The 25,116-nt window shown below is 41.5% G+C and overlaps 1 protein-coding gene across 2 annotated transcripts in view; it reads right to left on the reverse strand.

Annotated features, from left to right (window-relative positions):
• The window catches only part of lig1 (ligase I, DNA, ATP-dependent), a 59,419-nt gene extending 34,466 nt beyond the window's left edge, over positions 1–24,953 (reverse strand). For both annotated transcript variants that reach the window (XM_089008898.1, XM_089008897.1), the window contains exons 1-13: positions 24,780–24,953; positions 23,083–23,151; positions 22,455–22,732; positions 22,238–22,375; positions 17,802–17,966; positions 17,632–17,731; positions 16,338–16,418; positions 15,973–16,029; positions 15,066–15,124; positions 14,687–14,800; positions 5,029–5,195; positions 1,558–1,634; positions 1,391–1,482 (exon numbers count right to left, since the gene is read on the reverse strand). In XM_089008898.1, the coding sequence (XP_088865024.1) occupies positions 1,391–1,482; positions 1,558–1,634; positions 5,029–5,195; positions 14,687–14,800; positions 15,066–15,124; positions 15,973–16,029; positions 16,338–16,418; positions 17,632–17,731; positions 17,802–17,966; positions 22,238–22,375; positions 22,455–22,732; positions 23,083–23,151; positions 24,780–24,796 (1,414 nt within the window). In that variant the 5' untranslated portion in view covers positions 24,797–24,953. The remainder of the gene's footprint in view (positions 1–1,390; positions 1,483–1,557; positions 1,635–5,028; positions 5,196–14,686; positions 14,801–15,065; positions 15,125–15,972; positions 16,030–16,337; positions 16,419–17,631; positions 17,732–17,801; positions 17,967–22,237; positions 22,376–22,454; positions 22,733–23,082; positions 23,152–24,779) is intronic.
• Positions 24,954–25,116: the final 163 nt, after the last annotated feature.

The following is a 25,116-nucleotide window of genomic DNA, read 5'->3' on the forward strand; positions in this document are numbered from 1 at the left end:
GAGTCAAAGGTCAATTAGCACCCCCACGTGGGACAGAAGTGAAACAGCACCGGCTTTAATCAGACTATTCCAACGCATATTGAATTTTGCCAGGGATATAGCGTTTGCACATTAACCTGCCTGATTAGATAACGCTTCAGCTGGAAAATAAACAAATAAATATCAAATATTAAGCGTAACATTTCCGTCGCGGGCTGCAGATCAATGCAAATCTACCCACTGAGCCCAGGGTCTAATTGGGTCTTATTAAAGCGCTGGAGAATGAGTTCTGAATGCTAATTTACTTGGCTTTAAAACAAATAATTGGCTGTGTGTGTGTGTGCCTGTGTGTGCGTGTGTGTGAGTGAGAGACAAAGCCCGTCAGCAATGAGTAAAAAAAAATACAAATAATTTAAAATGTGTTGCTAATTCCAAATCATCACATTCTTGAATGTTTGGAGGACTTCGAAGCAGGAAAGGGATGTATTTAAATTCTTCAGTGACTCTGGTAAAGGATATAAAATCATATTTATATGTGCTCTTTAAATCAACCATGGCCCCTTTCTGACCTCGGAGGGTACATTATTTAAATGCCGCACGGGTAACACAATTCCACCACCCCAGAAAAAAAGTACATCGAGCGGAGCAGCCGAGAGGAAAATGGAACTCGTGTTTCATCCAACGATAAGGGGGACAACTCTCTGGATGATTGACTTCTCCAAAAAGGCGTCCTGACACTACACTCGTTGATAATTCTTACATAAGACAAAGAAGAGGGGGAAAAGGCTAATTATGTCAACTAAAGTAGGAAGAGGGATTGGGAAAAAAGGGGGGTTCTAAATGCATCTAATTTGATGTGAAAGATACACAGATCAGTCGATGGGCATCAGTGTTTTCACATACATTATCATCCAATACACTGCCATTGACTGGTTAGTAGTTGTGAGTGAAGATGGCTGACACAATTACTGTTCTCCATCGTCACCGAACTTAATTGGTTCCCAGAAAGTGTGTGTAAGGCGAAAATTTCGTCTGCCGAACATTTATTTCCCATAAGATCCATTAAAAATGAGAATAATCCGTTCCCTGGTCCCCATAAAACATAATTTTCTACTAAATAAGCCTTAAAACTACACAAAATATACCTTATTTTATTTATAATAAATGTGCTATTGTATTGTAATTAAAGAAATAAACTGTACAGTATAATAAAGTCGTTTTATTTACCTTTGTGACGGTCGATGTAGTTTCCTCTTGATACCAGAGTGTCTGTCTAGGCTGCCAGCCACCTGTGTGGCTTGTTTCATTATATTCTCGGGAATTTAATGTTCGTAAGGCGAAAAGTTAGTGAGCTAAAGCGTTTGTAAATTGGGGTATCACTGTATTTTACACCACAACCAATCAAGCGTACCTTTCTGGGGTGTCGTGAGGCACACAGCTTGACTCAATGCCGACAAAACACTCTGCTCGGCCAATCCGATTCGTAGCTTCCCGGCTAGTGACCTGTCAATTCATCGCAACCGGTCAATCGGAGGCGGCAAATCGGTGTAGGTCAACTGGCGACGCTCTTCTCGTTACCTGACGATGTAGCGGGCTTCGGAGAAGCGGCATGCCACAAAGAGTCCTTTGATGATGTCGATCTTCTTATTCATGGCCTGCGGCGGCAGAGGGAAGCCATTAGCATTCAGGAATGAGCAGCAAAGACTCGCGGTTAAAGGAAAGAAAAAAACTCCACCGAAAAAGAAGTGGAGAGGCTGCTCATTGCTCGAGGGGGTGTTTATCAAGCGAAAAGTGGTTGCCACACGAGACTTGATGTCAAACGTTGCACATCAATCAACTACATCAGACTGATGTTAAAAGCAACTATCTTCTTCTGTGAATCCTGAAGTGAAACGTGCCACATCAGTGGCAACAGGTAAACAGTTACTCAGAAAGGATATTTTCAATGCCAACGTATCCAATCAGTCACTAGAGTTGAGAGCTACTCGGGAAAGCTGTTATGCACCTTGATGTCAAAAATGTGCAGCAGACAACTGTTCATATACCATATTTTCCGGCGTATAAGACGCACAGGAGTATAAGGCGCAACCTCCACCCCCCCAATGATTGGTGTATTTTTAAACTTTTTCTATATAAGAGGCACACCGGACAATAAGGCTCACCTTCAGTGAATGAAACAAGTTTTCCAAACATAAGGCACCACATTATAAGGCGCTACAATGGAGTCTGGGGTTACGCACGACTTCTTCTACGGGGAGAAATGGAGTCAGTGGCTGTAGACAGTAGTTGCGAAACCTATTGTGGCTCAATATTTCTTCACATATAAGGCGCACCTGCATAAAAGGTGCATTGTCATCTTTGGAAGAAAATCAAGGCTTTTGGCTTATGCCTTAGACACCGGAAAATACGGTATACAGTGATACCTTGGCTTACGAACTTAATTAGTTCCCAGAAAGTGTATGTAAGGTGAAGTGTTTATTGCAAACATTAATTTCCCATAGGAAACCACTAAAATGACAATAATCCGTTCCCAGGTCCCCATAAAACATAATTTTCAATAATCCTTAAAACTACACACAATATACCATATTTTATGTATAATAAATGTGCAATGGTATTGTAATTAAAGAAATAAATTGTACTATATAATAAAGTCATTTTATTTATTTTGGAATGGTTCGTAGAGATCATTCTGGGAGAGGTGAGAGTGTAACTGCGAGTACACAACTTTTTCTAGGATTTCTGAAATAAAAGGAAGGTGAGAAATGGGGCAAAGGTTTTTGAAGTCATTAGGATCAGATCCAGGCTTGTTAAGAATTGGTGTGACAGCCGCCGTTTTAAGGGGGACAGGGAGGGATTCCTGAGGATAGTGAGGAGTGAATAATGGATGAAATGAATGGAAGGAGAGATGGTAAGCAGGATTTGACCAGAACTGTTGGGAGGGGATCTAATTGACACGAAGTATTCTTGGATTTAGTTATGAGGTCCGAGATTGCAGAGCAAGGGTGGTCACTCCTAGTCCTGGAGGGCCACCCTCCTGCAAGTTTTCCAAGTCTCCCTGTTACAATACACCTGATTCAAATGACCAGATAATCACCAAGCTCTGCAGAAGCCTTACATTGAACCTGCACATTTAAATCAGGTGTGTTGCAACAAGAAGACTTGGAAAACATGCAGGAGGGTGGCTCTCCAGGACTAGAGGTGTAGAGGGATGAGAGTTCAAAAGAAGATAAGAGATGAGAGCGGGTAGGAAGGTTGGGGGATGGGAGGGGTACAGAGGAGCCAAGATCTTTGCACAGCTGTGCAGTTGGATGGGAGTCAATCCAGATCAGCAAATCAGGTAAAGTGTGTGACCTTTTATGTCCACAAGTCCACAAGTTGGCTGAAGCCAAGACTATCAAGGAAATAAGTGAAGTCAGTTGTTAGCGGAATAGTTGGATTGTCTATGTGTATGTTGAAGTCTCTCAGAAGAATTATATTCGGTGAGAGAGAGAGAGAGGAGAGATGGGTGAGAAACGTAGAAAATTCGTTTAAAAAGTCACAGTGTGATTTGGGGGGTGGTAAATTGTGGCTAGAATCGTGGGAGTTGGACCAGAAATTTGGAATGCAATGCATTCAGGGAGCGAGACTGGGAGGACTTTCCATAAGTCATGATAAAAAATAGCTAGGCCACCTCCACGGCTAGAATAGCGAGGTTTGGGAATATACACAAATCCCGGAGGAGTAGAGTGATTTAGCTGCGAAAAGTCACCAGGAGTTTGCCACGTTTCATTTAGGCAAAGAAAGTCAAGCTTCCGGTCTTTGAGGATGTATTGGATTAGTTCCCCCTTCCCAGTAAGCGAGCGGATGTTTCGTAGGCCAAAGATGACAGTGGGGCAGTCGATCGTGGTGTCGCAGTTGTTATTAGCCAACCTCGCAAGGCTGGCTAACGTGCTGTGATCCTCGGATCGGCGGTTATTCCTGCGAGGCCGCCGGCGGCGGTTTGACCGAAGGGAGGTGAAGTCCTTCGAGTCATCGAGGGGGAATCTCCGACGAGACCCACGGTGGATGTATTTCCGCGGAGGAGGACGGGCGATGTCAGCAAAGTGGAGGATCGGCGGGGAGCTCGTCCATTTTGAGCGGATAGCAAGGAGCTCAGCTGCTGAATACTTGAGCCGTCCTTCCGTGGGTCGATTTAACGTTTTTAAGGCGAAAAATTCGTTAGCTAAACCGTTCGTTCACCGAGGTATCACTGTATCTACAAAAATCAATTACTGGTACTTCATTGGAGTGGAAACTCCTATTTTGAGGGGTTTTTTTTGCAGGTAAATTCCAGAAAGGTGATGCAAAGGTTTCATGAAGAGTGAAAAATAGGACAATATAATCAATTATCCTATATGGTCCTTGAGGAAATCTAAACAGATTTATAAAAAAAAGAAAAACAACCAAACAATCAAAAAAAGAGGTCTTGTGCAGTGGAAATGTGTGGCAATTTCAAAAGTCAAAATAAAAACTCAATACTTTTATAAAAACGAACAACACAAGCACGTGAACGTACTCCATATGTCCATAATAATAATAACAATAATACTAATAATACATTTCATTTATATGCGCCTTTCAAAACTCTCATGGTCACTTTACAGTCACAGGATGTTTTTCTGTGGGTGAGCAGCGTCAGCAACACGCTATCATATTATGTTACGAAGTCAATTTTACCTGTTTCCATTTTTGTGTTGACTAAAGCAATGGATATCCTTTCCTTTTCTTCAAAACAGTTCTAAAATATCCCACTCTGTTTTCTCTCTTTTCAAGTATATTTATAACATTTCAGAAACAGTTTTTGCTGATGTCACCTATTATTTGACTGTTTTGTGTGGATTTTTTCATATGGCTAAAAATGACCCACAACGTAATCGTGATTTTTTTTTCAACATAATATGATGGTTAAAAGCTGTGATTCTTTGTTTTGCAATTGATTGTGCGACAATAAGTCGTAACATGAAAAATTTCTGCTAGCCCTCGTTTTTTAGCATTTATGCTAAAGCTAAGCTAGCTCTGGCATCTCACCGAATTGCCGCTCATGCTGGCGATCTCCTTGAGCTTCTTGAAGACGTTGCCCACCGTCAGGCTGGCCGGCCTGAACATGGTGCGCTGGTTGCTGCGGGAGCTCTCGGCCACCAGACCGAGGTCGCCGTGCTCTTGAGCCTCGGCCTTGATCTTGTCCAGCTGTCGTCCTAGCAACCACAGAGAAACGAGAACAGTTGTATGTGTGTGTATATACTTTTTTTTTGTTAATTCTACGCAAGGCACCGCAACACACTCACAGCGCAATTTTGGCCAGCCAGTATCTCACTGTCGCACAGCAATCGAGTGACGGCACCGGAGGGGGAGGGGGGTTTCCACCGGCCAAGGCCAAAGCCGAGACAGGTGGGCGTTAACGCATCGAAGCAAGAATATCTCGAATACAGTAAAGTCTCGTTATATCGATATCGGATATATCGATAGTCCCGGTTATATCGATACTATTTCTATGCACGCACGGAGAAAATTACATGCAAACAGGGTCGGATATATCGATAGTCCCGGTTATATCGATATTTTTGCGGACTCCCTTGAATATCGATATAACGAGACTTTACTGTATTTTGTTCGAACTCCGATTTGTTCGAACTGTGAGGAGTTCGAGAACCGAGATACCACTGTATCTATATATATATATATACAGTAAAGTCTCGTTATATCGATATCGGACACGCGATCTTTCTTTGAATCCGTAGAAAATGCATCCGGTTTTTTAGAAACGTTAAACAAGATGGAAGTGTTCATATTAAAATATAAAAATGGGAAGCAGAAGAAGATTGATGACTTTTTTAAATAGCTTACATACATACTAATTGCAGTGTTATGTACATGTACTGTTACATGAATGCAAGCGTTTTTTGCAACAATGTTTGTTGTTTTGTCTGCTGAAGCGTCATGATTTTGAAAATGACTGTACATTCCATACTGTGCATTAAAGGGCAACCAACATCACTTTTTGTGTTTCTTGAGTCAGTCAAAAAGCTGTTGTAACGTCACAGCTGCGCGCCGGCATTCTATTCAGCCACTCTCGAACGTCACGTAAGTTATGTAAACGTTGCAGTTTTGGTTTTTCATCCATGTACAGTATTTAATTGTGTTGCATCCAGATATCTTTATTGTTTGCAACAATCACTGTTTTTCATATGATTGTACATGCTGGCGTTCGTGGCTTCGTGTGAATAGAACTTTACGATTTAGCATTGGTTGGTTGCATTTTTGAAAGGAAATAGTCATTAAAAAGTGTAAAGACGTTTTTATTTTATGCACAACTTTATTTTTCACTTCACTACTGTACAAAAAACATGTTAGATACGCAATCCATGAACCCAATGATGAAATTACATGCCATAACAAAGATGCCGCATTTACGCACCCCCCCCCCCCCTGATAGAGTGTTTATGCACATTAGTAAACATATTACGTTATTTCATGTTTATATTAGTAAACATATGTTTTTTCATGTTTAGCTTAGTATATATTATGAATTGTGCACGTTTAATTTCAGTCTAATTTAGTTAAATAAAACTATCAGTCTTATTAGTACAATAGCCGTGGAAGGAAAAAAGCAGCGGCTCCAACTTCAATCTAAGACCCGCCCAACACTGAGTTGCTCGTAACCGATTGGACGGGAAAGGTCGACTTGTTCGCAAGTGATTGGACAACAGATCGCCACTCTGTAAGTTTAAAAACTTGTAGGAGCGGGAGCTCGTTCTCTTTTGCTCTCTTGCTTTTTCTCTTTATTCTTTGTGCTCTTGTGCTCATGTCTTCGTCCCACCGAGAGGAGAAGTGCTTTCTCTGCCTCATTAGAATAAAGTAGATGTTTGTCCACCATCTATTGTACTTGCTGATATTTTTATCAAGTGAACTCCGGACAATGCGCGAACCAGGAAAGACAAACGAAGTTTTAACCGGACATTAATTGGTGCCGAAACCCGGGACATCATTGGAATCGGGTGAAAGGTGACTTCACTGGGAAAACATCGATGGGAACAAATATGACGTACGAGGAAGCGTCAACCCAACGAAGATTGGTTTGTGAAAACATCCGAACGTTATGGAAGAAAACACCAAACTTTGGCTTGATTCAGAATTGTAGACAGTTACGTGGGGAAGATATTAACATTTTTCGGGGACGCTTGGAAAATGTTTTTCGAAACCACTGCTGTATTCCTGAATCTGCTGATGAGAATTCTATATATGTCAACCAATTCAAGCAAACATTTTTGCAGAATTTGACGCCGGAAATTGGAGATTTCATTCGCAAACATTATGTCCAACACCGGACTGGAAGGTTGGTTGATCTCATGGAATGGGCAATACACGCCCAAGAAGTGGTGAGAAAAAAGTGGGGAAATGGTGCAGATTCGCCGATGGAACATGTGATGGCATCTACCATGGGTAACATAATGGAGAACGTGTTATACCAGGATCGGATGAAGAGACGGATGCCGCACAATGATCGATGCTACAGTTGTGGCAGTGTAGGGCATATGGCTCGCCACTGCAAAAAGAAACCTATACCGAAAAGGAAACATGGGAAATCTTACAGACCTCCACCACATAATACGCGATATGGTGAAGGACATAAAACAAAACATTCAGATTGACGCGAGGAACCCCATTTCAACACTGATGACAACAGTCACAACAGTGAGGAATGGGAATCAATAAAACCAGTTGAAATCTTGGATTTGACTAATGTGTTTGCCTTAACCTTACCGGAAAACGAAAAACCTTATTATTGGCTAAAAATCGGGAAAAAGGATGTCAAATTTCTTTGCGATAGTGGTGCATGCAGATCAGTGTTAAGAGACACCATTCCAGGTGTCACTTCGAGTCGACAACAAATTTCTGTGGTATCTGCAGATGGGAAAGTGACATTGTTACCGATTTCCAAACCAATAAAAATTTTAGATGAGGGACTAAGTCCATACAAGGTCACTATGGTCTTGAGTGGAGAGTGTCCTATAAATTTGTTGGGGAGAGACCTGTTACAAAAATTGCAAATAGCTTTAATACCAACAGAAGAAGGGTATAAACCCAAAAAAGTGAATTTTCTGGAGTCCTTCGTAGTTGACGCTATGGGGGACCCAGTAAAGGTCGATTCACTAGAATTATGACTGATGGCCACTTTAGGGGCGGAGGACTTTCCAGACGTCCCTGCCACCCTTTGGTCATCGGGAAAAACTGATGTGGGCTTACTTAAAACAGCGAAACCAGTTGAAGTATTGCCTAAAACGACTTATCGACCAAGACTTAAACAATATCCATTAAAACAGGACGCTATTATTGGCATCACCCCTGTAATACGGGATATGGTGAAAGCTGGTATTTTGATTGAAGACCCAACTTGTGAATGTAATACACCGATATTTCCTGTTAAAAAAGTGGAATCTGGAGTTTGGAGAATGGTGCATGATTTACGACAGGTAAATAAATCCATACAATCACGTGCTCCGTGTGTGCCAGACCCGCACACATTATTGAACAGTTTAAAACCTGACAAAAAATGGTTTACAGTGATTGATTTGAGCAATGCCTTTTTCTCCATTCCATTACACAAAAATTCACGTCATTGGTTCGGATTTACATTTAATGGGAAAAAATATACATATACAAGATTACCACAAGGGTTTACAGATAGTCCTACAATTTTTTCACAGGAAATGTCTTCGTGTATTGCTGATTTTAAACATCCTGAATCTTCTCAGATTCTTTTGTATGTTGACGACATCTTAATTGCTTCACCGACTGAAGATGAGAACAAGACTGTATCAATAGCTTTGTTCCAGTATTTAGCGAATACAGGTAACAAAGCTTCTTTGGATAAATTGCAGTTCTGTCAACAAGAAGTAGTTTTCTTAGGACATCTTTTGTCAAGAAAGGGAAGAGAGTTGACAACTAAGAGAAAACAGACAATTTTGCAGGTTCCTCGACCTAAGACGAAAAAACAGATGATGACGTTTTTGGGACTGTGCAATTATTGCAGAACTTGGATTCCGCATTATGCACAAGTTACCCGACCATTATTGACACTTATATACCAAGACGAAATGGCACTGAAAGACTCTATTCAGTGGACCGAAGAGGGCAGTAAAGCATTTACAGAATTAAAAAATTTGATAGCAAACACTAGCGTCTTAGCTTTACCTGACTATGACAAACCTTTTGTTCAAACAGTTGACTGCAAAGACAAATACATGACTTCAGTCCTGTTACAAAAGCATGGACAAAAGCTGAGACCAGTTGCATTTTATTCTAAAAGAATGAATCAGATCCAGGCGCTTTGTTGGCAAAATGGTTGTGTGAAATGTTGTACAACAACAAAGTGGTCCACAGCACGTGTACTGCCGCAGTCCTGTGTTCCCTTTGCAGGAACAGAGAGGCTGCTGGGCTCCCCGAAGGCGCTGATCAAGGTCTGCACCAAAGTCGGAGGGGCCATTCACCGTGCTGATAACCACGCCAACTGCCATCAAAATCGCCGAGAGGTCCACCTGGGTGCATCAAAGCCACTGCAAAATCGTTCACCAACCAGATCCGGAGCAGGTGGAAGAGAGACGGAGCCAAACCACTCAATAGCCATGGGTTTGGTCCACATCATCTTGCTGTATGAATTAGTGGAGGCAATCCAGATGACGCACGTAAAGCCTCCCATTCCATCAGCCTGCCAAACTCCACCATTGCAACCAACGATGACAGAAAAGTGCCCTAGCATGGCACATCCTGTAGCCTGCTTGCCACTACAAGATGCAGGAATCATCTCATTTCCTCTTAACATCCTCAGGAACGAAGCACGACAAACGGGAAGTGATTACCCTCATGGTTCTTGGTACGCTCGTATCAAGTCAGGGAAGACTTGGACCACTGGTTGGGACTCCGTTGTGGTCCATTCTGAGCCCAAAACAAAATGGGTTCAAAATAGCTGTGCCCAAGAAGCAAAACGAATTGTCAGAAAGATAACTCAAGGGAACTGGTTAGGAACTGGAACTGGCACAATGACAGATATCCAACTCGTTATCGTAACCCACAAGGTTGCGGGATGCATGGACTTGAGACTCTGTCCTGATTTTCGTGAACATCACACTGGTTTTCCTGTAACTATATGCATGATGTCATCTTTGACAACACCAGTCGTGACATCGCCGTTCAAAAATAAACCGCACATCAAACCGACAGCCTGGATGGAAACACCTGACAAAAAGCCCAAAATTCAGATGTCATGGACGCATTATATCAACCATTTGCAGGAGAAAAACATGACTGGAATCCGTTGTTATCAAACACGTGGTATCGTTATGCTACATTAATTGCTAAACAAAATAGGAAAAGTAATTGCTTTGTTTGTTCTTTTATGCCACATTCTGTAACGCAACAAAGAGTGCATTCAAAGGTATTTGGAGATAAAATGGCTCGAGCTGCGTATATGTTAATATCTTCGCATAAACCTGATCAACATTTTCCAGTTCTTCGCAATGCTTCGAGAGGAGAGATTGTTCCAAGTTTGGATACCATTTTGGAAACTGAAAATCAGGTTATGACCGAGAGCGGATTGCGATTACCAGTATGCGTTGCAATGTACGGTACAGGTCAAAATCTAGGTTTTATAGATGAGAATAGATGTTTATACGTGCTACCGTTAAACACCAATGTCACCATTTTACCTGTATCTTCACATCTTTGGTGGTTATGTGGTTGGAAAGTATATTCTTTTATTCCTCCGAAAGCCTACGGTATGTGCGCACCTGTTACTGTGACTGACAATACTTTCATCATTACCAGTCGTCCAGCACACCATCATGTGAAAAGAAGAGTGTCGTTTAAGCCCCACGATTCGATCTGGGGAACTGATGTTCCAGAACAATTCAAACACCATAGCACGGGAAGTAAGGTAATGTTAGCTCTTTTTCCACAAATTGGAGTAGCTAAAAACATGCTACGAATTGAAACAATTGACTACAGGTTTCAAGTGTTTGTAAACGCCAGTTTGGAAGTAGATGAAATGCAAAACACTGAAATTGCAGCAATTAGACAAATGGTGCTGCAAAATAGAATGGTTTTGGACCTTTTGACCGCGCCACAAGGGGGCGTCTGTGCTATGGTGGGTGATACTTGTTGTACGTACATACCCGAAGAAGCGAATTCCATAAACATGACTGATGCTCTGTCTGTTGTCAGGGATCTCAGAGATGCCATGGCCAAAGATCACCGGCCTGATCAACCGTGGATCTTTGACGGGCTCTTTGGGGGCTCTTGGTATAAGACTTTGCTCAGACTGTTTATCCCATTCGCAATTGTGATTGTACTTATTTTCTTAGTCATTGGTTGTATTATTCCATGCTTAAGAACAATGCTAATGAATATGATAACTAATTCCCAGGTGAATTACGCAAAGGTTTTGTATCAACAAATGCGTGAAGGGGACCCAGTGTTGTAGCTAGGGATAGTACACCATGGCCAGAGAGTGGTTGCTCCAAAGAACAAAAGCAAAAAAAGAAAACGGAGAGCCGAGAAGGAGTTTTCCTCATTAAAAACCCTCAAAAATGGAGAGGTTATATATCACAGCAGCAAAATTGTGATAGAGGTTTTTCGCCTTCTCCATGGTAAGTTAAATAATATTAGACGTTGGATAGATGAGATTAGAATGGTTCCCTGTGCAATTAGTATGACGTGCATGCATGAAATCTTTTGGAAATGTATGAACTGATGTTTAAATGTACAACAGGAGGGAATGATAGAGTGTTTATGCACATTAGTAAACATATTACGTTATTTCATGTTTATATTAGTAAACATATGTTTTTTCATGTTTAGCTTAGTATATATTATGAATTGTGCACGTTTAATTTCAGTCTAATTTAGTTAAATAAAACTATCAGTCTTATTAGTACAATAGCCGTGGAAGGAAAAAAGCAGCGGCTCCAACTTCAATCTAAGACCCGCCCAACACTGAGTTGCTCGTAACCGATTGGACGGGAAAGGTCGACTTGTTCGCAAGTGATTGGACAACAGATCGCCACTCTGTAAGTTTAAAAACTTGTAGGAGCGGGAGCTCGTTCTCTTTTGCTCTCTTGCTTTTTCTCTTTATTCTTTGTGCTCTTGTGCTCATGTCTTCGTCCCACCGAGAGGAGAAGTGCTTTCTCTGCCTCATTAGAATAAAGTAGATGTTACAGGGTCGGATATATCGATAGTCCCGGTTATATCGATATTTTTGCGGACTCCCTTGAATATCGATATAACGAGACTTTACTGTATTTTGTTCGAACTCCGATTTGTTCGAACTGTGAGGAGTTCGAGAACCGAGATACCACTGTATCTATATATATATATATACAGTAAAGTCTCGTTATATCGATATTCAAGGGAGTCCGAAAAAATATCGATATAACCGGGACTATCGATATATCCGACCCTGTTTGCATGTAATTTTCTCCGTGCGTGCATAGAAATAGTATCGATATAACCGGGACTATCGATATATCCGATATCGATATAACGAGACTTTACTGTATATATATATATATATATATATATATATATATATATATATATATATATATATATATATATATATATATATATATATATATATATATATATATATCTGGAAGTCCCACAGGATCTTTGCTCGGTCATTCTCTACTACCTTGGGAGGTGTTTCCCATTTTGACCTTGGGGTTTCCAGTCCATACTCCGCACAGATGTTTCGATAGACTATGCCAGCCACCTGGTTATGGCGCTCCATGTCGGCTTTCCCTGCCAGCATCTTACACCCTGCAGTTATGTGTTGGATTGTCTCAGGTGCCTCTTTGCACAACCTACACCTTGGGTCTTGTCTGGTGTGGTATATCCCTGCCTCTATGGCTCTGGTGTTCAGGGCCTGCTCTTGAGCAGCCAGGATGAGTGCCTCTGTGCTGTCCTTTAGGCCAGCCCTCTCTAGCCACTGATAGGACTTCTTGAGATCAGCCACTTCTGCTATGGTTCGGTGGTACATCCCGTGTAGGGGCTTTTCCTCCCATGATTGTCCCTCTTCCATCACCTCATCCTCTGTTCCCCATTGTCTGAGACATTCTCTGAGTACATCATCTGTTGGAGCCTTCTCTTTGATGTATTAATGGAGCTTGGATGTTTCATCCTGGACAGTGGCTCTCACACTCACTAGTCCCCGGCCTCCTTCCTTACGGCTTGTGTACAGTCTCAGGGTGCTGGACTTGGGATGGAACCCTCCGTGCATGGTGAGGAGTTTTCGGGTCTTAACATCCGTGGTCTGAATCTCTTCCTTTGGCCACCTTATTATTCCTGCAGGGTATCTGATCACTGGCAGGGCATAGCTGTTTATTGCCCGGGTCTTGTTCTTGCCATTGAGCTGGCTTCTGAGGACTTGCCTCACCCGCTGGAGGTATTTGGTCGTAGCCGCTTTCCTTGTTGCTAATTCGAGGTTGCCATTGGCCTGTGGTATACCGAGGTACTTGTAGCTGTTTTCAATGTCTGCTATTGTTCCTTCAGGGAGTGAGACCCTTTCAGTGTGGACTACCATGCCCCTCTTAGTCACCATCTCCAGCCCGAATGACATTCCGATATCACTGCTGTAGATCCTGGTTGTGTGGATCAGGGAGTCTATGTCCCTTTCGCTCTTAGCATACAGCTTTATGTCATCCATGTAGAGGAGGTGACTGATCGTAGCTCCATTTCTGAGGCGGAATCCATAGCCTGTCTTGGCGATTATCTGGCTGAGGGGGTTCAGTCCTATGCAGAACAGCAGTGGGGAGAGTGCATCACCTTGATATATGCCACATTGGCTTCAAGTGTGGTTTTCCACATCCTCATCGAGTTTGCAACGAAGGCTCTCAGGGTCCTGTTGACCTTATACAACTCCAAGCATTCAGTGATCCATGTGTGTGGCACTGAGTCATATGTTTTCTTGTAATCAATCCAGGCTGTGCACAGGTTGGAATGTCGGGACCTGCAGTCTTGTGCGACTGTTCTGTCAACCAGCAGCTGATGTTTGGCACCTCTAGTATCTCTACTAATGCCTTTCTGTGCTTTGCTCATGTATTGATCCACGTGTCCACTTATCTTAGCCGCAATGATGCCTGACATGAGCTTCCATGTTGTGGAGAGACAGGTTATTGGCCGATAGTTGGAAGGAACTGCACCCTTTGAGGAATCCTTCATGATCAGGATTGTTCGCCCTTCGGTTAGCCATCCTGGGTGAGTCCCATCCATCAGCAACTGCTTCATTTGTGCTGCTAGGCGCTCGTGGAGAGCTGTGAGTTTCTTTAGCCAATAGGTTTGGACCATATCCGGGCGTGGTGCCGTCCAGTTTTTCATACCTGAGACTCTTTCTTGTATGTCTGCCGCTGTGATGGTAACTGGGTTCTGTTCAGGGAGGTTGCTGAGCTCCTCTTTCAGAGTCACCAGCCATTGTGCACTGCTGTTATGTGCGACCTCCTTCTCCTATATATATATATATATATATATATATATATATATATATATATATATATATATATATATATATATATATATATATATATATATATATATATATATCTTTTGTGTGTGTGTGTGTGAGAGATAATGACCGTGAGAGTAAATATTATTATTATACGTGAATATGCTGTGTGCGTGTGTGCGTCCATGTTACCTGTGGCCTGTGCAACAGCTTTCATCAGCAATGTCTCTCCGATGCCAAGCTCCACGCCGAGGTAGGCTGGTCCCAACTGGTTTAGACACAAGTAGACGCAGCACAGCAGGTCGTCTGACACACACAAACAAAAACACACACACACACACACACACACACACACACACACACACGCATATATACATTACAGAGGAAAACCTCTTCCACATGGTGTATAATATTGCCTATGCATGATGCAGTACGTGGCATCCATTCATCCAGAGACCATCTCGCCCACACACAAAAAAAAAAAAAAATCCAAACAAAAAAGATTCATTTCACGGCGCTTTGCAGGTAGCAGCCGCCAACCGCCAATGCCACAAAAAAAGCGGGTATTTACCTGGAGAAAGCAGAAGCACTGAGCGGAACAGGTTGGCCAGAGTTTCAATGTTTCTCAGTCTGGTGAAAGAAAAGAGAGGAAAAAAAACAACTTTGAGCCTTCAAACATGGCAAGGCAACTAACAAGATGTGTCTGTCTGCGGTGGATTTTAAGTCCCACATTGAAAGCGGTCAAAATATCCCTCCTCTGTGAAAGCGCTTTGCAATGTGTTGAAAGGCAGTGGGCTTTACTTACTGATTCTCTTCAATGTACTTTTTTTACACTGGTCACAGCCTTAATCAGTTTATTAAAAAAGGGACAGATACACATGATCTTAGACTGAATACATCCAAACAGTTCTTCCTCACTGAGAGATTCACTGAGAATTTTTTTCTTGTTTTCTTTTCTGCAAGACCTCACTACAACCTTTTTTGTTTGTTTGTTTTTGCATTACTACATTACATCACTCTACATACAACACTACCTCACTTTACATACGTCACTACCTCACGTTACATACGACACTACAGTAAAGTCTCGTTATATCGATATCGGATATATCGATAGTCCCGGTTATATCGATACTATTTCTATGCACGCACGGAGAAAATTACATGCAAACAGGGTCGGATATATCGATAGTCCCGGTTATATCGATATATTTTCGGACGCCCTTGAATATCGATATAACGAGACTTTACTGTACCTCACTTTACATTCCGAAATTACATGTATTGTCTGTTGTCAATTGTATGTCTTTTTTAGCCACATTATAAGTGCCTTGCTCGCTGGGTCCAAGAGGACATTAATTCCATATGTGCTGTATGTCATGAATATTAGACAATAAAGCTGACTTTGACTTTTGACTTTGATTCTGAGCCCATATTCATCTGTCGATAAAGTTCCTGCCACCATCTTGCGCTCTCACCTGCCAGATTCCTCTTCAATATTCTCAAAGGTGCGAGCCAACGCCAGGTAAGGCACCCTGTAGGAAAACCAGGTAACACATATGACTTGCAAAAAAAGTGGAGAGTGGAGGAGCAAAAATAAAAAAGGGATGAGGAGTAAGGAAAAAGCGACTAAATCTGACAAAAGAGTGAACAAGTGGGTAAAAGGTAGACGAGTTAAAAGTAGGTCAAAAATGGAGGGGAAAAGTGGACAAAAGCAGACGCACGCGGTAAATTGCAGGCAATTCAAAATGGATAGATAAAAAAACTGATGAAAGCAAACAAGCCAACCGGCACCTAAAAAAAAAGGGCTTGTAAAAGTTCTCATGTGAGTTAAAAGACCAACTTTTGTCCCTCCTTCCAGCAGGCATGTTCCAGGGGATGGTAGTTGGGTTTGGACGGGTTGTAGTTCGTTTCCGTTGACTCACTGTTAGGGGAAAAGGAATAAAAAAAATGAAATCTACCGTCGCTTTTCTACAGGGATGCATCTGGGAAATAAAAAAATGGGGCCAGTTGGCCCCTTTGTGTCTGAAATGGCAGCCAAATTATAAAGTTGATGGGGCCCGATGTAAATCGATGGCCGAAGTATAAAAAACTGATATATATATATATATATATATATATATATATATATATATATATATATATATATATATATATATATATATATATATATATATATATAAACTATTTAAAAAAAAAAAAATATATATATATATATATATATATATATATATATATATATATAGATATATATATATATATATATATATACACAGTAAAGTCTCGTTATATCGATATTCAAGGGAGTCCGAAAAAATATCGATATAACCGGGACTATCGATATATCCGATATCGATATAACGAGACTTTACTGTGTGTGTGTGTGTGCGTGTGTGTGTATGTGTATATATATATATATATATATATATATATATATATATATTCATTGGAGCATATTTCTAAATTGCAAACGAAAAACCATTATTTGAGTCAAATCTATTTTTCTAATATACCAACAAATAATTTGAATTCAAGTCAAATAATTTATTCCTACAAAAAAAAAACAATTTTCAATTTTCTTTAAACATGAGGTTTTTACTTCCATCATACCTTAGCCACATGTATTTCTTCATCCATTCTTACTCAAAGACGTGATCATATTTTTTATCAGCATTGTTATTATCACTAACTTTCCCAATAGGTTTGTTTTCATCATCAAAATAATCCATATTGCCCTCCGCAGACTTATTCAATTGTTTCTTAAAAAAAACGAGAATGTTTGTTTGCTGCCTTTTAGAGTTTTACTCGTGTTCTAACACTCCATATTGCAACCATCCGCCATGTTCCATGTCAATAATGTAATGCACCAAAGGTCCATGAACTATCGATGAGCCCTTTTGGCAGTTTCCGGGGGATCAGGGAAAAGCCGGAGATATCCTCTGCCACGACTTTGGAACAATCCAAAACAAATGCAAAGTGATTATGGCTAGATATCGCAAAGGTAAGATGGCAGACGACCAAAGTTAAAACCTCTGAAGGAAAACAAAGTTTTTAATTGCTGTATACAGTAACTAAATGTATTGCTTTATCTTTCCCCGCCGTCACTTCCTGTTAGCCATCATTTTGTGTTTGCATACCTTTTGGGATCTTTGATGTCCTTCTCCTTGGAGGAAGTCGATGTTGCTGTCTTCTTTTCTCTTTCACACTTCTCTGAATTCACTGCAGCCTTTCTGGGAGCTAAAAGAAAAACTTGTTGGATTGCAAATGTGACAAAATATAGTTGAAGGGCATGTTCAGGTGCACTGACCAAAGAAGCTGTTGATATGAGTTTTCTTTGTGGCCTTGTTATCATTATTGTCTTCTGACTCTTCCTCTCGGCTTTTGTCAATCTCTTCCACTTCCTCTTTATCCAGCATCCTCACTTGCCCCGTCGATGCGTCACCATGTTCTCTTTCGTTCTCAGCAAACACGCCTACGCACAAAGTGAGGTTGTGTCAGCCATGTTGAGCGAGGGCGACCCTGTCCCACTCTCGGGAAAATGGAGCGTGGCAACAATAAGACGGCATTATCGTAATAGTGCCGAACCCGTTACAGTTCACAACAACAGTGAACGTTTGACAGCATTTTGATTTAGTGGATCCAGTGGAGACTCACATTTATTTTTTGCTGGCATTTGAATCCACTTCCTGCTTTTAAGTCTCAGGTGACTTTTGTGGATTATGTGGGACTTCAGAGGAGTTTGCTGGAGCTGTAACGTGTGATCACGATGGCCGTTCTAATCGGCCGATATGAGCACGTATACAATCAGCAAGAGCTGCAGCTTTTAACCTACAGTGGGGACTTGTCTTACGAACTTAATTGGTTCCCAGACAGCGTAAAGTGAAAAGTGTGTATCCCAAAAAATAATTTCCCATAGGAAACAATTAAAATGAGAATAATCCGTTCCCAGGTCTCCATAAAATCTAATTTTCAACTAAATAAGCCTTGAAACTACACACAACATACCTTATTCTATGTATAATAAATGTGCTATTGTATTGTAATGAAAGAAATACACTGCACGTATAATAAAGTCATTTTATTTACATTTGAGATGGTCGTTGATGGCTCTTCATTGACACCAGTTGCTTTCTGACTTGTACGGACTTACGGAACTGAAGCACCACATTATCATTCATCATGTTGATGATTCTCATAGCCAGTCTTTTCTGGATGGAACTGTTCAATAAAAGCCTGCCCATCACAAAATCTTCCATGCTGCTTACAAGGATCGATGGGTAACACCATGACAAGCCTTTTCTATCAGCTGAACACAATGATACTGTCACGTTCCGAGCGTGACAGGGATAGTTGACTCGTCGAAACGTTAATAAAAAGGGTTGGATTCCTAAGCAGGCGGCAGAGACGTAGGTGCTGGCAGAGATTTTATTACAACAAAAGGCGCAAGAATGACGCCACAAATCAAGGCAGGCGGGGGCGATCCGTCCAGCCTATCAAGCTGGGCAAAATAAAATGGCACGCGGGGGTGAAAAGACTTGCGATCCCGGAAAGCAACAAGCGATCGCGGCTAACAATCACCTCGGGCGAAGCAAACTCTTGTGCTGGCAAGTCCAAGACACTGGCGAGGCGCCGTAGTCATGTCACTGGTGAAGTGACAGCGACTCGTTGAAATGTCCCAGTATCGGTGATCAGGGGATTGACAGCAGCTGGCGGAGTTCGGGAGCGGCGACCCCCGTCCCAGCTGTCACCTCGTACGTGACAAGTTCAGTGTCATTAGTCACGTGAAAGCATCGAGTAAATAACGCCTTTGTGTAGCAATGGTGGACTTAGCATATCGGTACTGGGCTCTTTATTTGTAGAATGGTAGTAGGTAGAAAGTTACTCTCAGGGAAGTGACATACAGCGTGGGAAATGTGTCAGGCTGAGATTCACGTGAAAGCCGCGGTGCGCACCTGTGACGCCACAAACACACACCTCGTTTGTGTTTCTCAATGTTATCCTTCTCTTTGACTCTAATTATGTTTTGTCTTCTTTGGCTGAACACGAGCCTGTGGTGGGGTCTTTTTCGGTCCCATAAAAGCAAAAGTATCGTTGAAGACGATCGACGTGTGCACTCATAGAAAGGGGGTGTGGAAAGGTAGGCCAGCTGGGGCGCTGTTCGGTCGTGTGCTTTGGTGTTCTTCCGCCGAAGATTGCTCCGCCAGCCAGGGTGGGAGTGTGTATTGCGAAAAGTAGTGCTTAATCCAAGGTTTAATTTTCATGAATTTAACGTTCGTAAGGCGTTTGTAAACCGAGGCCCCACTGCATTCTTTTTTCACATTAAAACATTACAGACACTCCCCTACTTATGTACATTCGAGTTACAAACAATGGTACATGCAAACATTTCTGTAGTAACATATGTAGTACAGTGATACCTCGGCTGACGAACGCCTTGGCTAATGAACTTTTCGGCTTTTTCAAGATTAAATTCACGAGAATTTAATCTTGGCATACAAACTATTTTTTGGGATGCACACGGAGCGCAACAATGAGTGATGTGTCGTTCGTTAACGAGCCCGTTCTCCAAACAAGGAAATGGTAGCAGACTTTTTTTGTCCTCTATTCCCGCCCCCAGTCTTAAAGCCACACGGGATTGGTCAAGAATGCAGCAGTAAGGGGGGGTTTACAGAAACACAGAGCTGCAAACATGAAATAGATAGGCAGACGACAGAGAGAGAATGAGCCCCCCCCCCCCCTTCTCCAAACAAGGAAATGGGAGCGGACTTTTGTCCTCTATTCCCCGCCCCCAGTCTTGGTTAAAGCCGCACGTGATTGGTCAAAAACGCAGCAGTAAGGGGGCTAACATTAAATAGATAGGCAGACGACAGAGAGAGAGAGAGAGAGAGAGAGAGAGAGAGAGAGAGAGAGAGAGAGAGAGAGAGAGAGAGAGAGAGAGAGAGAGAGAGAGAGAGAGAGAGGATGGATAGAAAACAGTGAAATTTGGACTTGTTTCAACTTTGATAGTTTAAAGGCAGAGTGTAGACTGCAACGTTAAAATATCCCATCAATCAGGCTCCACAAATAAGCCGCACGTGCCATATGTACACTTGATGCAAACAGCTATCAACCCAGCTAAATAGAACACAATTGAGGAGGAGCTAGGTAAAATTATCGCAGAGAAAGCACGGCAACTTCACTCCGATATCATCAAGAGGCAACCTGGAAGTTCGTCATGCATTGATGATTTCAAGGCTAGCCACGGATGGTTCAAGAACTTTAAGCATCGTACAGGGATTCATAGTGTCATTCGTCATGGTCAAGCAGCCAGTTCTGACGATAACACTGGCAAACCTTACAAGGAATCATTCTTCAAGATTGTGAAAGAAGGCTACGTTCCTCATCAAGTGTTTAATGCTGATGAAACCGGCCACTCCATTCCATCAAGCCATCAACGACCATCACAAAGGTAAATAAAACGACTTTATTACACTGTACAGTTTATTTATTTAATAAAAATACAATATCACATTTATTATACATAAAATAAGGTATATTTTGTGTAGTTTTATGGTTTAGAAAATTAAAAAGTAGGAAATTAGGTTTTATGGGGACCCGAGAACGGATTATTCTCATTTTACTGGTTTCCTATGGGAAATTAATATTTGGATACACACTTTTCGCCTTACACAATCTGTCTGGAAACCAATTAAGTTCGCAAGCCAAGGTATCACTGTATTCTCCCCAGTCGTACATGTACATCTCTTTATAGGGCATACATTTTATTAAATGTTTATTTTGCAGTACAAACCAATACAGGTTATATATACAAGCCTTAAACATACTTATATAAACCTTAAACATACTCATACTTATATAAACCTTAAACATAATTATACAAGCGTTAAACATACATTCCATGCAAAATATAGCACTGAAGCAATTTACAAACGAATTCACCTTACAAATGACCGTTCGGAACGTATCTCGTTCATAAGTTGGGGACAGTCTGCACCACTTTAGACACTGACAGTCAGTTAAACAACAGTTATTTAGAAGAGTTAGTGCAACATTTTTTCACGTGGTGGAAACAGTCTAATATTGTGACGGCAAATCAAATGAAAGTGCAACCATAATATCACTCGGAATAGTGCAAAGCAACAAGAATAGTTACGTTAATATCCATATTCACAACATGCCCTGGTTGGATCTATTTTCACTGATATTTATAGTCTGCGTAGAAAGTGGCCAGCTGTTCTTTAAAGTGTTGAAGCAGTTGCTGCGAAAGTCGGATAGTGATGAAGTCATTTCATAAACCGAAAGCACAAGAAGGACCGCCACTAACTTCTTTTATTTTAACTTCATGTGCAGAGTGCTTGCTTTTTTGAATTGTGACTGTACAGACACTAATACTCGCTGCTCTCTGCTGCACAACACACTGTGCGATATGGTCTTCCAACTGTGCCCATCGTCTTGTTGCTTCTGCCACTTCTGCACCATTGACTCGTGAAGTCTCTCGCTGCTGCTCTATTCCCGTGTTCAACTGTGCAACCAATCACCTTCCGTTTGAACTCTGCGTTATACGCATGTGTTTTTCAAGGAGCCATTTTGGGGACGAAATATTACCGTAATGACCATACACAAGGAGTATTGGATTTTATGGCTTTTAAGAAAACGGAAGAGTTTTCAGTAGGCCTTTTAGTGGGGAAAATATGGTCGTTTTTTGTATTTTAATTGTATTTCACAGTTGTTGACTTCACTGACCTGTGTCACCATCGCACAGTCGGGCTCGTTTCTTCCGCTGACTATCATCCGCCGGCGGAACCTTGGTGTTGGCCTCATCCTCCTTTTGACTGTCACTGCTGCTGTCATCCAGCTTCCTCTTGGGGAACATTTTCCTGGCTACAAAAGAGGGAGTAAGAAAAAAACGATTTCAATAAATAAGTCACTAAATATTTTAGTCGCTCCAACTTTCTGTTACCCGTCTTGCGTTTGCTGATGCCTTCAGAAGACGAGACAGAGTTGGGGGTTCCGGGGGACATGGACGAGGTGGGTGTGGAAGGAATGGCAGTGGGCAGGGGAGGCGCCGGAAGAGGTGATGACACCGCCTTGAAGTCGTCCTCTTGGACTTGCTTGTCATTGTTCACAACTTCTTCCTCGTCGCTGTCTAAAATGCACCGAGTGCGTTTGGAAACCTTCTTGATTGGTGAGTCCTCTTGGTGGACCCTGTTTTGGGACTTCAGTGGGCTTCTGGCAGGCCTGTAAAACACCACCAACATTGCTAACCACAGTTCGTCGGAGGGCCTCTCTTCACTGACTTCGTGAATATTTTCGAGTTGATCTTAATATCTCAGTGTTTTACTCCATGTTACCTCTTTGAACTCCTCTAACTGCAAACCAGATGCAACTGGAGGTACTAATCACAAAATGGAGGTACTGATCAAAAAATGGAGCCACAGAAGGCATTATGATTTTTTTTCCTTTTTAAAGGGCTGTATGAATAGAGTTGTCTTATTTTATTTTTCGTCAGTGCACTGTGAGACTAATAAAGGCTAACGTAATCTAATCTAAATCCAACCTGGAAAACAAAACAATATTTGAAAACTTACTTTGCTACATTCTCATCACTGGCTGTCTTCTGTACATCCTTGTCCTTCACCTTGGATTGAAAAAAGGATCTAGAAGAACAAGAAAAAAGTCAATAACTTGCCTTGAGCACAGAACTTCTTTTGTGATTAGTAATAAAATATAATTAACACATTACGTGTCATGCCTCAGAGATTGTCTCATTGAAAATGTAAGATTTAACATTACACAGATACCTCAGGTTGAGTCCCTAGCACAGGGGCACTCAATACGTCGATCGCGACCGACCAGTCGATCTCCAAGATACTATTGGTAGTTCGCGTGACAAGGTGATGTGAAATTGTCATGAACTGACCCTACACAAATAAATTTGAGTTGTATGGAAAAGAACCAGACGTCAGCCGATCAACCATAACTTCACTTGATTGATACACCGGACAACCAATCAGATGACATCTCATTATTAGGTACACTGTGCGAGCTCAAACAACAAATCTGAGCCTTGCAAAGTTAACAAGCTAGTCATTAGTTACATTGTGGCAGGCACGAGGACCATATTGGTTTATATAGCGCGTTAACAACAGCTGAAGTTGGAACAAAGCGCTAACATGGAACAGATGAAATGCCTCCCCCTAGTGGAAAAGAAAAAAATATTGCTAGAGGCCATGGCCAGTGTTTTATCGGCACTCAAGAATGAAAAAACAAAATCCGAACAAATTCGGGAATGTCATATTTTCAATTCCCGAATACATTTGTGAATGTCAGTGAATGAGTTAAATGCAACATAGGGTATAAAAATGAGTGGGGGAGCTGGACCAAGTAAGAAGGAAAAAGTATCACTGACATTTTTTCACAATCAGAGTGAACTCAGGAATGTCAAACAAATTGACCAAATTATATTGTGCAACATATGCGGTTATCAGAATCAGAAAACCTTTATTTGTCCCACAAAGGTTATATTTGCAGTCTACAGCAGCAATTTGAAAAGGGATGGGTTGGGGGTGAAAGGATAGAAAACAAGATATTCTAAGCATAGTAAAATAAAAATGTCAACTGTATACTGTAAATGTGCAAAACTGTTTCATAAAAAAAACTGTACATAGTGCAAGTATCAACAGCCCGTGATGAGAAGAGCGTCAGCGGAGTGCCAATGCATATGTGGAACTGTCGCGGCTTGAAATCGAAGCGGATTTACGTGGGACAGGAGATGTGAGACAATCTCTTTTCGTCAATGGATGCTGAAGCTTCGTCTTCATGTAACAAAGAGGGTACACAAAGTTCTTATGAATGAATGACTGCGTTTTTGCGTTGTCATATTATTTGTTTGTGTTTTTTGTTCTTTTGATTTCGAGATGGTGCCTTTCCAGAGTGGCTGCCTTTTCAGCAGCTGATGTATTTTGTTTTTCGTTCATATCATTGCTGCCGTGAAATGTACATTTCTCCACTGCGTGACTAATAAAGGCAAATCCAATCCAAACTGAAAACGTGTGAGCACCCCTGCCCTCGCAGTTGCTTTTCCGCGTTTCCTGTGACGTCACATTTAACAACAGGCGGCGTTAGCTTGACGAAGAGGCAAAATAACCCACACCAAATCAACATATTAACATCAAAATATACTGATGGCATATTAAAGGCATTCTGGTTGCTTAACTGTTGACTATTTAAAAAGTGAGGCAACCTCGGTCTAGTAGCAGTCAGGAAAACATTCGTCACTACTCACGCGATGCTGCGCTGCATGTTGTCCACAGACTTCCCCCCGAAGCGTCGTTTTAAAATGTTAAATAGCTATATCGGCGATAACAACAAAGTTACGTCTACTGTAATCCACAAACAAGGACACAAACTGCCGCTCTGTCGTTTACACACACATAAACACTTGGAATATTCCGCGCCAAAATTGCCGCTTCTATCAAAGATCGCCTATGAAGAACACTGGCTTGGCGGGGAACATACTCGATAAACGTTTTTTAGTCCTCGTTATTGAAATCAGATATCTGTAGCATATGGATTTTGTAAACTTGATGCTTTTTAAGTAAATACATTATGATTAAGACTTG

Source organism: Hippocampus bargibanti, linkage group LG11 (genome assembly GCF_051943395.1).
Source record: "Hippocampus bargibanti isolate YZ-2025 linkage group LG11, ASM5194339v1, whole genome shotgun sequence".
In the NCBI taxonomy this organism is placed as follows: Eukaryota; Metazoa; Chordata; class Actinopteri; order Syngnathiformes; family Syngnathidae; genus Hippocampus; species Hippocampus bargibanti.